The sequence below is a fragment of the Capra hircus genome, chromosome 27 (genome assembly GCF_001704415.2).
Source record: "Capra hircus breed San Clemente chromosome 27, ASM170441v1, whole genome shotgun sequence".
NCBI lineage: Eukaryota > Metazoa > Chordata > Mammalia > Artiodactyla > Bovidae > Capra > Capra hircus.
This window is the reverse complement of record NC_030834.1, coordinates 31,861,147-31,876,793: the sequence shown is the minus strand read 5'-3', so window position 1 is coordinate 31,876,793 and position 15,647 is coordinate 31,861,147. Positions and strand designations below refer to the sequence as shown.

Below are 15,647 nucleotides of genomic sequence, written 5' to 3'. Positions count from 1 at the left end.
ATTTTATCCTCCACTTTAAAAAAATATAATTACAAGAGCAATATAGGCATTTAGCTCTTTCTTTGGGGTTTTTATTTACATTTTCAGCTTCTATACTAATAATGTAAAAATCCAATTAAAGTTTATAGATACAGTTGCTTGTATAAAGCTACTTGATTCAGGCCTCTCTGCCTATTAGTGAAATAGGCATAATAATACTAGTTATAAAATAATGCTTGTTTGAAATATTGTCATTCTGATTTGTTTCCCACAGTTTTCCAAGTTGGAAAGGAACAGAACAATGGCCCCTTTTTTCATGTAAAGTTATTTAATACATTACCAGGATTATTTTATAAAGGATGGTTTGTAATTGATATTAAATAGCTCAAAAAGTAATTTGATCTTCTTCATAAAATGGTAAAAATGGTATTGTTATGAATAGCCAAAAAAGGATATCAATGTTAGCTAAAAAAGTAAACTGGCTGCCAAAATTACATACCATTATTTTACATATTTAGACTAATTTTTTTCATTCTGCTGTTACTATTATTTTGCTAGCTGAAGATCTAATTTTACTTGTATATCTGACTTTTGACATAATGAGTGACGGTCTTCATCCTATTCATCTTTAAATCCTTAATGCAAAATGCACACTTATTAAATTCTCAATATAGAGAGTTGACTAATAAACACAATATACTTCTTTGGGAGAAAGCAATTAAGCACAGAACAAAACTTTATTAAACTTTACTATTAGCTGCCGAAAGACAGAAAACTTACTTAGAATTGTTAGTAAAGATCTCAAATACGCATAGAGCTATCCTGTGAAAACATCTGGATTCATGTGTCTCCAATTAGTTTGCATATTGCACAGTTCTCATTGAAAGTTTAGGAAAACACCTTTGTTAGTCTACATTCGTGACTTAAAAGCAGTAGCATTTCACATTTCTAACCTATTGAATTCTAAAGCAGAGCACTCACTATCAGCTGCCTGTATTGTTGCTGTGGAAATGACCTTCAGAGATCTAAATTCAATAGAATAGGTTTTACACCTGAAGAAACATTTGGTTAAGCTGCTAAAAGAGAAGAAATGAATTATTTCCATCAGAAAGTTTATAGGTTTGAAAGCAACAGAGCTCTCCTCTCTCTTCAGCAGCAGTTTGTCCATTAATTAGCCCTTCAATTCCACTTCAATTAAATTAACTCTAATTAATAAGTTCATTACAAAGATTGACGCACCTTGCTCAAAGCAAGTGTGCTAAACGCTGATAAACACCTTCACCCTAATGAAAAATTGATTAGATTGAATAAAAAAGGGAACCTCAGAAAGAAACCTCGCTCTTCTGAAGCTCAGGTGACGTTCTGTTCCTCTGAAGTTAATCAAAACATCTTGGATCCTTTAATCAAAAATTTAATTCAAAGGAGTTGGAAAATGTGGCGTGAAAAACCACATACCACTCTCCTCCAGCTCATAGCCCTGACTGTTGTTTATAAGAAGTGTTCACCACTGTCAGAGCCTGGATCAAGTTTTTAAAAATTTTGCAGCCCTGTGAAGTCCACTGTCTGAGAAATATTATTTGGCCAATGACTGGGGAACTGTGGGATCATGCATGTGACTACCTAAACAGGGACTGGCTATTTTTTATTTTGAAATTCAGCTAGTCCATTTCCTGTTTGTTAGAAATGATCTAAGGTTTTTATTCATTATTATTTAAAGAAAACCAAAACTAAACTATAGTCTTCCAATCTTAAGAAAAAAAAATAGTTCATTTTATTTAACTTTATATGTAAAAAGTAAAAAACAAAATACCTTCAGAGTTCTGTCTGCCTGTCTGTCTCTCTCTCTCTCTTAACTGGATCTCATCAAAAAAAACTTTTAAGAAAACTTTTTTAAGAAAAAACTTATGTCAGATGCCTGAATTCTGTTTTAATGACCTAACTTCTTGTTACCATTTATAAAGTCCTTTGGTGACTCCTGCTCTTTTCAGTAATTCTAGTAATTGGAAAACCTTGCTTTTCAAATGTTAGAGTTCATAGTTATATATATTATTAAACTGCTTTTCTATTATTGTTTTGCTCAGCAACTTCTGTCAGCAGTACAAATATACTGTCGAGGAAAAACAACAACAATTTATTTTATTTAACCAGTTTGTTTGTGTGTCAGACCCAAGCTAATATGCATACCATAATAGATTCTTTTTTTTTTTTACTTTTTTAAATAACAAATTCTTTCTAATGAAAGTTTCTAAATATTTTAAAAATGTAAACTATAAGATTAAAAATAACTCCTTTTCAATTTTTGCTACCCGGGTGAAACCCAACTGCTGTTAAATACCTGACATACACAGACACAGAATATTTCATAAATTTTATATCAGTTTGATGTATATGTACATGTGTTCCTGGCTGCCCAAAACATCCTCTGAGAAACATATAAGTGTGTGTGCGTGTATTTTCTTCTCATTATGAATCCTGTGTTCTGTTTTGTTAGTAGTGTGTGTGTACCCAAATATATAAATATAGGACATTGTTTATAGCATAATTATCATGTGCATTTTATGCCCAATACGGCAGAATGTAAAATTTTAAAAAGTAAAACTACGTTTATCATTCTTAGCCGCCAATACTGAAATTGACTTAGTAGGTCAAATGACTTAGTGGGTAAATACTTTCGTGCTTACGTTCAAGGATTTTGCTTTTCCCTGTCACAGGTTAGAGTTGAAGACGAAGCACTGCTTATTAACTCCCCTTCTCACTCCCCTCTACTCCTCCCTTGACCTGCTTCCTCTGTTTTACATCTAGAAATCTGTTCCGTGGACTGTGGCTCACATGGTGTTTGCATGGGGGGTTCCTGTCGCTGTGAAGAAGGCTGGACGGGCCCAGCGTGCAATCAGAGAGCCTGCCACCCGCGCTGTGCCGAGCATGGGACCTGCAAGGATGGCAAGTGTGAATGCAGCCAGGGCTGGAACGGAGAGCACTGCACCATCGGTAGGCCCGCCCCCTGCCCTGGCCCCGCCCCCCGCCCAGGTCACGCCCCCTGTCCCGAGTACCCTAACAGAGCTCACAAGGTGCTGCTTTTCACCTTGGAAAAACTCTTCTAATTATTGATAATTTGTCCTCCTCTTTCTTCCAGAGGAATAACTTCATTTTAAAATAAGGTCCTCGTTTTCCAATTGCAATCTAGTTCTTTTTATTTTTCTAAGTTTTTAAAATTCTTATTGGAATATAATTGCCTTACAATGCTGCGTTAGTTTCTGCTGTACCGAGAAGTGAATTTGTTATATTCCAGTTCTTTTTAAAACTGCTGTATCAAGTATGAAGTATAAGGGTACTTTATTCATTTTTTGGGGGGATGGCCACCAAAATTGACTCGTATAAGGATTTCATTTCTTATAAACCAACTCTCATTGAATATTTCTTTTGTGTGTTACTTATTGCCACCGTGGAACAGCAGTATTTTTTACTTGAAAGAAAGATTCTCTGTATCTAGCCTTTTGGACTCCTATAGATTCCAGAATCACACATCTTAGGACTTGTCCATCTATTTGAGTCTCTAAAAAGGAATTTTGAGTTTTTTGTAACTTTATTTTGTAGTACTGTGAAAAAATAGAGCAAAATGCACAATTCTAGTTTTTCTTAGATTTATATGCTTCACACTTCTTAAAATATGATGAAATTCTGACACATGTGTTGGTTAAATAAGACAATCAAATAGGTGTTTAAGATCAAAATGTTAGTATGTAAGTACTATTTAGCCTGGATACAAAAGTATCCAGAATACATATACTGGTTCTGTATTTTCAGGGTGTTCAGTGCCTTTGCCTTTACTATTTTAGTCACTGAAAGTAAAACATTTATTTAAAGAAAATGCAACAGAGTTAAGTAATACATTTCTGCCTCACTTCAGTGAAAGTGTACAATATTAATTATAAATGACATGATCCTACAACAATTTTGTAATTTGAGAAATGGTGTTTCTCTGAAGATCAGGCCTTTGTGGTAACTCTTATCTATGAACATCCTTGCAGGGTCACCTGTTAAAGGTGAGCTACTGCCAACAACTGGGGAGCCTGTAGTCTTACTGGGGTAAACTGCCAACGTGCACGTGCAGGACCCTTGCAGAGAGCTCACCCCTAACATCTTCCCTCATGAGACTCTGCCCTCCTCTACTCTTTAAGGGAGGCTCCACAGGGAAGGGGCCGCCTGTTGCTCACGCGAGCCCCACTTGTGAGCTACAGCAAGGCAGAAAATAGTTGACAACCACGATTTGCATCTTTTCTGAGGATGTACAAGAGACAGTGTGGTATCCCTGTGATCAGGCAGCTCCATGCCCCATTCCCAGAATGGATGCACACTAGAAGCAGGGCAGGAAGAGTGTGCTTCTAATCCTACTCCATTGTGTTTTTTGACCCCACCACCCCCATCATAAGTGAATTGAATCTAGCTAGAAGGGAAATGTTATATACTGGACTATTTGTATCCTGGGAAGTGCAACCAACACATGTATATATAGCTTGGACTATGGGGAAGTGTACTGTAGAGTTATCCATGGGCAGTTTTAACTTGTCAGCCAACAGCCACCAAACAAATCATTCTCTGGGTATCCTTACTGACGTTGGTAATATTACAGGGTTAGTTTCCCACAGAGGACCTGTCTTAAACAACTTTCCCTGCGTCTGGGAAGAAAGGGGACTTCTGTTAGTAGCAGGTCTTTTTGTTATAATTTAACATGTCTTGCAGTGGTTAACAATTCCACTTTCTATTGTTTCATTTTATTTTGTTGCTTTTATACTCCATATGAGTGACAGTGTAGAAGAAAAGGACCTGCTTCATTTAAAAATAAATCTTTGAAATGAACCTTTTAAAAGATGTAGAGAACCTTTAAATCATTGTTTTACTCTTTTGTACTCTCAGAAGTAGTTATTCCAAATTTTTGCATACAAAGATCCAATTGCTTTTCCGTGTCTACTTCCTACCTTGTGTATATGTCCAAAGTGAAGTCTCAGGGGTCCTTTAAAAGGAGGCCTTTGTGAGCCACTGATTAAACAGCCCAGGAAACTACAGTATGTTTTCTCATTCAGAAGAGTTACTGTTCTGTTCATTTCCTCTCGATTTCAACACTTAGGCGTCTGGCTGAAAGGAGCTTTCACTTTATGAAAGAAGACTCATAAATCAGCGAGATTTTTTTTTTTTTACTTTCTCCGTATTATGTGCCATCTCATTGAATACAAACAGGGAGGTTAATTGAAAGAGAGATGGAGGAGAAATTAAACAGTTAGAAGCAAACAAAAGTTCCCAATAGAAAGCAAAGAATATTCTTCATTAGTCATCTTGCTGTCTTCATAAACTCTTCATGCTTCCATGAAACCATAGGCATTTTGAGAGTAAAATATGTTATGAATTTAGAGTATTCGCAGAACACCCAACTACCTGAAGGGATTGATGGCATTCTGATATTTTTATTAGTGTGCTCACACTTTGCTCTCATTACGAATCATGTATTCAGCAAATTCATCCCCAGGTTTGCTGTCCCAAGTCCTTCTCCTTTCTTGGGTTAGACTTTGATTAGTGATGTATCCAGATTAAACAAAAAAAAAAGAAACAAAGAGAAATCTCCTTTTAGAAATACTATGATCAGAATGAAGATATCTCCCTTCCTCCCCTCAAAACCATTTAAGATTGTTGGACCCTTTCATAAACTAAGAGTCATATGACCGAATCACATCAAGGAAGCACCAGCAATGATTACTGGCATAGTTTGCTACTAATAGCACTGGTAGAGATGCTCTACTACCATACTGTGCTCCTTTGTAAGCAAACACTCCATAATTGGTCAAAAGATTATCATACTCATGTTTCTATCTTTGTTTTTCATAAGATTGGAAAGATAACTATTTAGAGGATACAGTAATTAATCTAAAAATATTAAATATAACTATGTGGTCTATAAGTAATAGTTGACAGAATTAGAATATTATTACAGATTAGAATGTTATTATAACTATATTATAACTATATTATTATTTCTATATGACAAAACTTAAACAATTCTGTAGTTTGAGAATTGAGATGGATCAAAGTCAGATCTGTGAACTGGAAGATACTTGGCCTAACTCCGTAGGCTCACTATTTGTAATGTATTTAATTGGAACCAGAATCTGTGACCCTGCAGAGGTTCTCTCTTTTCTTCTCGCTCAGGAAACAGAGGCTAGTTACCCGAATGGCCTATGGTTGGAGTGAATGGGACGTAGAAACACCACAAATACCACGACAGCCTCTACTGAACAGATGTTTGGAGGCAGAATCCATAAAAGTGTCACACTAGCTAACTATCTTGGTCAATGATAAATCCTAAGTACCGAATTTTAAGTATTATTAACCTGTACTTTCCCCCAAGAAATATTCTTTTCCGCAATGGCTGGAAGAAATTTGCCCCTAGAGCCATCCATTTGTATCTGAGAGCATTGGAGGCTGTAGATGAGGCTGTGACCCGAAGGGTAGGGAGGAGGGAGACTGAATGATGGAGCTGATCCAGTGGAGGGTTGTTAGGAAGGTAAGGAAGGCTCAGATCTCCGTGTGGCAAATCCCCTATTGGATGCTGATTTCCCCACAGACACAAATGGAGCAAATGGGCTTAAATTGCTTAAAAGTGATTAGACTTAATGAAGGCTGGAAACTTATTTAAATCCTGGAACAAGATTCCAAGCAAATTTCTGAATCTCCATTCCAGTAAGCATTGACAATATCATAATTATTTAGGTGTGAAACTTTGGGCATTTTGGTTTTCATCTGTTTGTTAGAGAGAGGAGTGTTTTAGGAGAGAAGTGTTTTTTAATTTCTTTGTAGTCTCTTGAACAGTATCCCACTGGGGGCTCTTGATATTCGAGAATGTATTGATAATTTCTGCTTAATTTGAAAAATTGCTAGTGTTAAGCACGGGGTTCCCTTTTTTTTCTCAATTTCATTTAACTTCCATTTTCATTTTTCTTGTGGCATTTATGTGCCTCAGTTACATTTCATTTGTTAATTTATGCATTTTTATCCATTAAGCAATTATTGATCAGCTCATCTGTGATAATTGAATACTATTTCTTAATGAAAGTCAGTGTAATATAATAAGAAAAGGCATGGGCTTTGAAATTTTAAAAAAAATGTTTCCCAACCAATCCTGTGATTTATTCACTGATTTAACTGTTCTTTGCCTCCATTGGGGTTTTTTTTTTTTTTTTTTTTGCAAATGTGAAGTGGTTATAATGGTCCTATTATATGAGATTTTGAAGCAGAGTGTCTGATGTTTAAGAGCTTTTGGAATTTGCATCTTTGCTACATCATTTGCTTGCTCTGTGACTTTGGGCAAATCATTTAACTTCCCTGAGTATGTTTTCACCATAAATTTTATTTATCTCATAGGGTTGTTGGATCCTATGAAATACCAGAATGTAAATCACTTATTAAAGTGCCTAGCAATGTTTACCAAATTAGAGTTTTTTATTTCATTGTTAAGTATAAATGAGTCAAAGTATAACGCAGACAACATTTTGAGTGCTAAAATTGTTTTAAAAAGATAAAACAAATGGCTATCCAGCAAATTTACTCTAGTGAGTTAATATAATTTCCATTTCATTATTATAAAGAGTGACCTAGTCTCAAATTGGATATGGCTTAAGAAGAAGTTAATATGTTTGGGATGGGAGTTGAGGAGGTGTTGCTCTTTAAAATCACAGTGATGAAAGACGGAGTCTAATGTGATATTTTTCTTCTAGTTATGTCTCAAACACAGAGCTGTTTATTGAGCTACATTGATTTTCATGTACTTTCAGGCAATGCAAATGGATATTTGGCCTAGGGGAAATCCTAATTCCTTTAAGGTACAAAAGACTGGCTATTTGTTTTTATTCTAATTCTTTAGCACATTGGTAAACAAGATCGTTAATGATCACAAAGACATGCTTTGTTTGTTCAGACAAAACCTAGTCTTAGTAGAGTACTCAGCACACCTCTAATAAATACCACAGTGCTCTGGGCTTAGGGGTGCTGGAGATTAGAAATTGAAAATGCAATATACACAGCTGGGGAGTTATCTGTTAAACAGTAAGGGGGTAAAAGAAAGAGCGGAACTGTGCCATGTATGGGCATGGCTTAGGCTTGATATTCTAATTCTCACCTCAGGACAACGGTGAAAGAATAGTGTTTTAGTTGTTAAATTAAAACATTTAGGTGACAAATTTGAAAACAAAATGACCTCGCTGATATATACTTCACTGAGATGACAAAATCAATATTCTCTGTGGCTTTTGTGAACTCTCCCAAATTAAGAATCACATTCATAATGGTATGAAATATGGAAATTCTAAAACTATCTTTTTATATTTTAAACTCTGATTTCTCCCTTAACAAGTGGCTGTAAGGACCACATTACACCAGCAAATGATTGCTCTGAGACCAGGCTTCACGTCCATCAGCATCATGTTAAGAAAGGGGTCTCTGATGGGGCCACTGACATACTTGTTGTGAAGCTGGTGAAGCTCAGGCATCAGGGCCCCTCACTTGCATGGGCCCCTTCTAGAATCTTACACGGGGACCGTGGATTTATATGGTCACATGTTGCAGATCAGTTAGGACTTTGGTCTCTTTCCACTCCCAACTTCTCCATCACACTTTTCCGTTGCATTGGAGTGGCTGTGGGCACTTTGAGGATTCAGCGAAGGAGAATCTGAGCCTCAGTTCAGTTCAGTCACTCAGTCGTGTCCGACTCTTTGCAACCCCATGAATCGCAGCACGCCAGGCCTCCCTGTCCATCACCATCTCCCTAGTTTCCATTTAATTGGGTATTCTTCTGAGACATGAGTATCGCTCTGTTTCTTAGTGCTAGCCGTTGGGAATATTCCTCCCACCCACTGACTCACCTAGGGACATCAGAGTAACAGAGTCAAAGGTTAAAGGAAGAAACGAATTTGTCCTGTGGAGCCCCGAACTACAGCCCCGAAAATAGGTTGTTGTTTAGTCGCTCAGTTGTGTCTGACTCTTTGCAACCCCATGGAATGTAGCCAGGCTCCTCTGTCCATGGGATTTCCCAGACAAGAATACTGGGGTTACTTCCTTCTGTAGGGGATCTTCCTGACCCAAGGACTGAGGCCTAGTCTCCTGCACTGGAAGGAGGATTCTTTACCACTGAGCCACCTGGGAAGCCCGGGAAAATAAGTAGCGGAGCAGAAATAAGGTTTGAAATGTATGGAAACCAAAGCTCATCTATAAGAACTCCTTCCTGTCACCAGATATGTTACAAAACGCCCATCGAAACAGAAGTTTTCTCTTGTCAGCAGCAGGTTTGATGGTGGAACTTACACAGCTATAAACTTCCCTAATTCTCACTTTCAATGATTGTTTTTTGTTTTTTTGTTTTGTTTTGTTTTGGCGGTGCAGCATTCCGGATCTTAGTTCCCAACCTGTGCTCCTGCAGTGGAAGCATGGTATTCCAAGCACTGGACTCCCGCGAGAGTCCTTACTGATGATTTCTCTTTTCAGGAATTGATCAGGATGCTTGTATTTTTAAAGCAGGAACCTATAGCATGCTGGTTCCAAGAACAACCTCTCCCTGCAGTTTGTAGCACCCTGACAGGATATGTCGTGTAGGGTGGAGGTGGACCATCAGGGCAGGTGTGGAGTTGAGGGGAGGAGATTCCCCTTGGTTGGTAGTAAAAATCCAGACAGGCTAGAAAGTGTCCCATGGAATGTGCAGAAAAGGAGACCTTAAGTTTCTTCCTGCCCTGCAGTCTCAGTGATTCTTAAGTAATTTCATGTGACCAAGAGCCTGGCAATTCCTAAGAGAACCCTGGAAAGCCTCCTTCACAACTCACTGAGAATCACCCATGTCCTGAAAACCAGGCTGGTTTTTTAGATGTCTGTTTCTTCCTTTGAGATAACAGTCGCATCCGCTGGGGGCCTCTCGCTATTATTTTCTTTCTCTGAGTCTGATTTATTCAGTTAGCAGTTTTATAAACAGTGCTTGATCCTCTGTAATCCCCTCAGAATTGTTTTTTGTTTTTTTTTTAATGAGGTCGCTTAATCTCTCTTCTGAAAAATGCAAAACTGGTTTCTTGGACCTTTCTGAATAATGGAGGCCCCATTTTGCTAAGTTGTCAACCCTCTCTCTACGTGGTTTCAGTATTCACATCACAGAGATTGTGTTTGTCTCACTAGTCAGTGTCACCGTATTCCATTTATTTTCATTTTTTGTGAAGAAGTGCTTGGATAATCCGAGACGTTGTTGAAGATCATGGTCACTCGCTGTCCATTTTGAAGTTTTAATTCAACTCTCCTCTAAGTGCTTTTTCTCCTCACTGTATAAGTTGTTATTTTCTATCAGTCTGTTTTAATTTATCTGTACGAATTTCAGCCTCAAAGGATGTGAATGAAGCCAGGGTTCCATTTAACTGAAGCCAGCATTGCCAGCGACGGCAGATCTGCACTTAAAGCTAAATTAGTCATCTCACTCACTGTTCAGTAACCTTTGCGGAAGAGAGGAATCCCGAACCAACAAAAAAAGTTCACCGTCTTAAATTTGAAATTTTAGTGTGTGTGCATGCATGCTCAGTCACTTCAGGCGTGTCCAACTCTTTGCAGCCCAATGGACTGTAGCCCACCAGGCTCCTCTGTCCATGGTATTCTCCAGGCAGGAATACTGGAGAGGATTGCCAGACCCTCCTCCAGGGATCTTCCCGACCCATGGATTGAACCCACATCTCCTTCACTGCAGACAGATTCTTTACCCACTGAACCACCTGGGAAGCCCTGTGTTTCCATCATACATGAGGCATAAGGCTGTATGTCTAGATTTTTTAATCGCTCTGAATCTCTAATAACGTTGACAATCTGTAGCTTCTAAAGCTTCAGAGTGGTTTTTAGTATTGACTCTTCTTCTTGGCCTTTTGGCTAAGATCAAGTGGTGGCTCAGACGGAAAGCATCTGTCTATGATGTGGGAGACCTGGGTTCGATCCCTGGGTCAGGAAGTTCCCTGGATAAGGAAACGGCAACCCACTCCTATACTCTTGCGTAGAAAATCCCATGGACGGAGGAGCCTGGTGTCCATGGGGTCGCAAAGAGTTGGACACGACTGAGCAACTTCACTTTCTTCTTTCTGGGAACTGCTTTGCAACCTTAACTTTGAGCACCCTTAACATGTTAATCCCAACTCCTTAATTTGCTAACTCCCTTAACTTGTCAACCTGCCTGCACAAGTAGTATCGGGTCTCAGGACCATCGGGAGAATTAAACCCTCAAATCAGACAAATGCTGGGCAAAGTCTGGATTAGAATCTTCACAGAACTTTGCTCCTGATTTGCTGGGTGACCATCAGTATAATCCACAGTCCCCAGAGCCATCATGATAAATGCTCATTCACTGTTGTGACGATTTATCTCCCCCAGCATCAGTTTATGTACCCCTAAGAACAGGAGTAAATGTACCTAAGCACCCTTTGCTCTGTTATTCAGTCACGCAGTCGTGTCGGAGTATTTGTGATCCCGTGGACTGCAGCATGTCAGGCTTCCCTGTCCTTCACTATCTCCCAGAGTTTACTCAAACTCATGTCCATTGAGTCAGTGATGCTATCCAACCATCTCAGCCTCTGTCGTCCCCTTCTGCTCCTGTCTTCAGTCTTTCCTAGCATCAGGGTCTTTTCCAGTGAGTCAGCTCTTCACATCAGTGGCTAAAGTAGTACACCTTCAGCTTCAGCATCAGTCTTTCCAGTGAATATTCAGGACTGATTTCCCTTAGGATTGACTGGTTTGATCTCCTTGCTGTCCAAGGGACTCTGAAGAGTCTTCTCCAAAACCACAGTTTGAAAGCATCAATTCTTCAGCACTCAGCTTTCTTTATGGTCCAGCTCTCATATCTTGTGCATAACTACCGGAAAAACCACAGTTTGACTAGACGGACCTTTGTCGGCAAATTAGGGTCTTTGCTTTTTAATACACTGTCTAGACTCATCAAAACTTTTCTTCCAAAGAGCAAGCATCTTTGAATTTCATGGCTGCAGCCACCATCCGCAGTGATTTTGGAACCCAAGAAAATAAAGTTTGTCACTGTTTCCATTTTTTCCTCATCTATTTGCCATGAGATGATGGGACCAATGCCATGATCTGAGTTTTTTGAATGTTGAGCTTTAAGCCAGCTTTCTCACTCTCCTCTTTCACTTTCATCAAGAAGCTCTTTAGTCCCCCATCACTTTCTGCCATTATGGTGGTGTCATCTGCATTTCTGAGGTTATTGATATTTCTCCCAGCAATTTTAATTCCGGCTTGAGCTTCATCCAGCCCTGCATTTCTTATGATGTACTCTGCATATAAGTTAAATAAGCAGGGTGACAATATATAGCTTTGTTGTACTCCTTTTCCAGTTTGGAATCAGTCCACTGTTCCATGTCTGGTTCTAACTGTTACTTCTTGACCTGCATACAAGTTTCTCAGGAGGTGGGTAAGGTGGTCTGGTATTCCCATCTCTTGAAGAATTTTCCACAGTTTGTTATGATAACACACTCAAAGGCTTTAACATAGTCAATGAAACAGAAGTAGATGTTTCTCTGGAATTCTTTGCTTTTTCTATGATACAACAGACGTTGGCAATTTGATCTCTGGTTCCTCTGGCTTTTCTAAATCCAGCTTGTACATCCGGAAGTTGTGCAGACAGAAGTTTATGTACTGTTGAAGCCTAGATTGAAGGATTTTGAGCATTATCTTGCTAGCATGTGAAATGAGTACCATTGTCCAGTAGTTTGAGCATTCTTTGGCATTGCCCTTCTTTGGGATTGGAATAAAAACTGACCTTTTCCAGTCGTGTGACCACTGCTGAGTTTTCCAAATTTGCTGGCATATTGATTGTAGCACTTCAACAGCATCATCTTTTAGGATTCGAAATAGCACATCTGGAATTCCATCACCTCCACTAGCTTTGTTCATAGTGATGCTTCCTGAGGCCCACTTAACTTCACCCCCTTCACACCCTTTGCTGTGAACCTCAGGTATCTGAGTTCCTCTGTTCTCTGTCTGGGGCTTCCCAGGTGGCTCAGCTGTAAATGGTCCGCCTGCCAATGCAGGAGATGTAGGAGATGCCGGTTCGCTCCCTCGTTCGAGAAGATCCCCTGGAGGAGGAAATGGCAACCCACTGCAGTATTCTTGCCTGGAGAGTCCCATGGACAGAGGAGCCTGATGGGCTGCAGTCCACGGGGTCGCAGAGAGTCGGACTCAGCCGAGCAGCTGAGCACGCGCTCCTCTGTCCAGTCCTTCTTGCTGTGTTTGCCCTCAGCAGCCTGAAGCTGAGACTCTGCTCACACGGCAGCAGTGTAAACCCCAGTGACAGTGGCCTCGTTTGGGGAAATGTCGCGTGTGTTTCTATACTTCAGAAAAGGGGCATTTTTAGGACTTCTCAAAGTCAGCTCTGAATGTAGATACTTCTGGTTAAGTGTATTTGGATTTAACATAGATCTTTCCATTTAGATGATTTACACGTAGCCTATAAGGATGAGAGTTTTGAGTTCTTTAGAAGAAATATGCTTGACATTCTTTAGAGTCGACTGTATGATAAAGAATTCTGTCCTGTGGTGGTTATTTGTACACAAATCTTCCTCCAGTCTGTTTCCTGTGGTGTAGCTTGAGTCCCAAGAGCTGCTATAAATTAACCTTACTCCTACTCAGCTTACTTTGAGGCCCTCTGGCTTTAGAGGTACTGTGTGTTTGGGGAAAAAAAAAATGGAGGGTTAAATCCATTGTTCTTTTTCTCTAATAAGAGCAGTAGAAGAAAATAGTGGTTATTTGTACTATATTGTGATCCTTTAGGTGTCATTGAAATATACCTGACAGACCTTGAAATACACTTTGACAAACCAGTTCCCTCCTTTCTTACCATTTTGTATTTATCCCCACTATGAACTTAGAGGTTTTCCAGCTAGTTTTTTTATGTCTCTCAAAATACATTATTGTATAAGTGCTCTGTGTCTTAGGGAACCAATTTATAAATTATAACTTTTAATTGCAAAGAAGATGTTTAATCTGTTCATTTGAATTAAAATGTTGTATGCTATAGTTTTAAAAGTTTATGAAAAGATAGGGTATCAGGATAAAAACCACTTAACTAGCACATCAAATGTATATCATAATGTTTTATTATGCCATTGTGTTCCTTCACTAATATACTAAAGCATCTTTTTTAGTTTGGAATACTGTGTCAATTTGCATCTCTTAAAAATCATCTAATACCTTAATTTCCACCACATCTAGTGTAGAGGAAGTTTGAAAGCACCATTGACTGGATATACCCTTTAACCAGAAATAAAGATGAAAGATGCTCCTTTAAAGTCTTCATCAGAAGCTTTTATTGAGAAGTTTAGTTCCAAGGCATTTGGGAGTGAAACCAAGGGCAAAATAATATATTATCAGTTGATATTTTCATAGTATTAGTGAGGAAGAGAAAGATTACAAGAGAGCCAGATTATGAATATGTCACTGTCTTCGGTAAACTGAAGACAGGTAATCATAGACCACCAGTCACCTAATGAAGTGTTTGTGTAAATTTTAAGTAATTCTCGTTATCTACAAAGATCCTATTGCCTTAAAACAAAAAATCAGAACTTTGCATTTAGTGTCATGTAAGGGTGGAAACATTAAGCCCACAATTTTAAGGGACATGACTATTTCTTCCTGCAATGATACCTCAGTGTCCTTTGAATGGTGGAATTTCTCTGTGTCATTTCTTGAATGTGACAAATTGAAAATAGCCTCTTTTCATCTTGAAACCATTCCTTTTCCACCTACCTGGTTTTCAAATGCAAGTTCAGTTACGGTGTTAGTCGGTGCAAAAGCCGTGGCCTTTCTCCCTTTTCATATTTAACGTATTATTTTCACAGATTACCGTGTGACTCGAGCCAATTTTTTTCTATTGCTCCTCTTCATGATGGGTTCATTGACCCTCTCTTCTTTGAGTACTCTTTAGTGGTGCTGGAAAACAGCTGCCTGAAATATGGCTATTATTTCTGGGGTTTAACAGACATGTGCCTTGGATAAATTAAGGAGCAGTTCAGAGGAGGTCCATAAATATGAATACTTTGCCAGCTGCTTTTCCATTAAACGCTGTTGGTTGAATGAAATTAGTAAATAATTATGTTGGTGGGGAATCTGTTATATCCAAATGGAATATAATGTCTTCCTTTAACAACAGAGCTTAATTTTTTTCCTATACACCAAATTAGTTTTTAGGGTAATCTCCATTGCAAATGGGCCGATTTGCATTAAAACTATGCCTCCTTGTTCTGATTTGTCAACACCTCTTTTTTTAAAAAGTCTGTAACATTAAGCATGGGTGGGTAAGACCATCTGCTTCTGGAGCTTGCCTGTAGCTCCATGACTTAACACACGAGACAGGTTACAGCTGTTTAATTGTTATGAAGCTGAATGATTATCGTTCTATCCAAAATTAATATTTATATATGTATGCACAGAAAGCATGCGGCTAAACATAAGTGATCTAATTGTGAATTAATGGCGTTAGGTATTCATTAATTAGTCCCCACATGAACAATGAAGTGTAAAATAATGCTTTTCACATACACTTCCGCTCTTGGCTTTTAAGATGAGTCCCCAGTAGTGATTATTATGCATGCGAGAAACCCACTCCA

General features: G+C 38.7%; 1 protein-coding gene across 3 annotated transcripts in view; it reads left to right on the top strand.

Moving 5' to 3' along the window:
* The window catches only part of TENM3 (teneurin transmembrane protein 3), a 454,641-nt gene that overhangs the window by 336,002 nt on the left and 102,992 nt on the right, over window positions 1-15,647 (top strand). For all 3 annotated transcript variants that reach the window (XM_018042106.1, XM_018042103.1, XM_018042105.1), the window contains one exon: window positions 2,782-2,967. In XM_018042106.1, coding sequence (XP_017897595.1) covers window positions 2,782-2,967 — 186 coding nt within the window. The remainder of the gene's footprint in view (window positions 1-2,781; window positions 2,968-15,647) is intronic.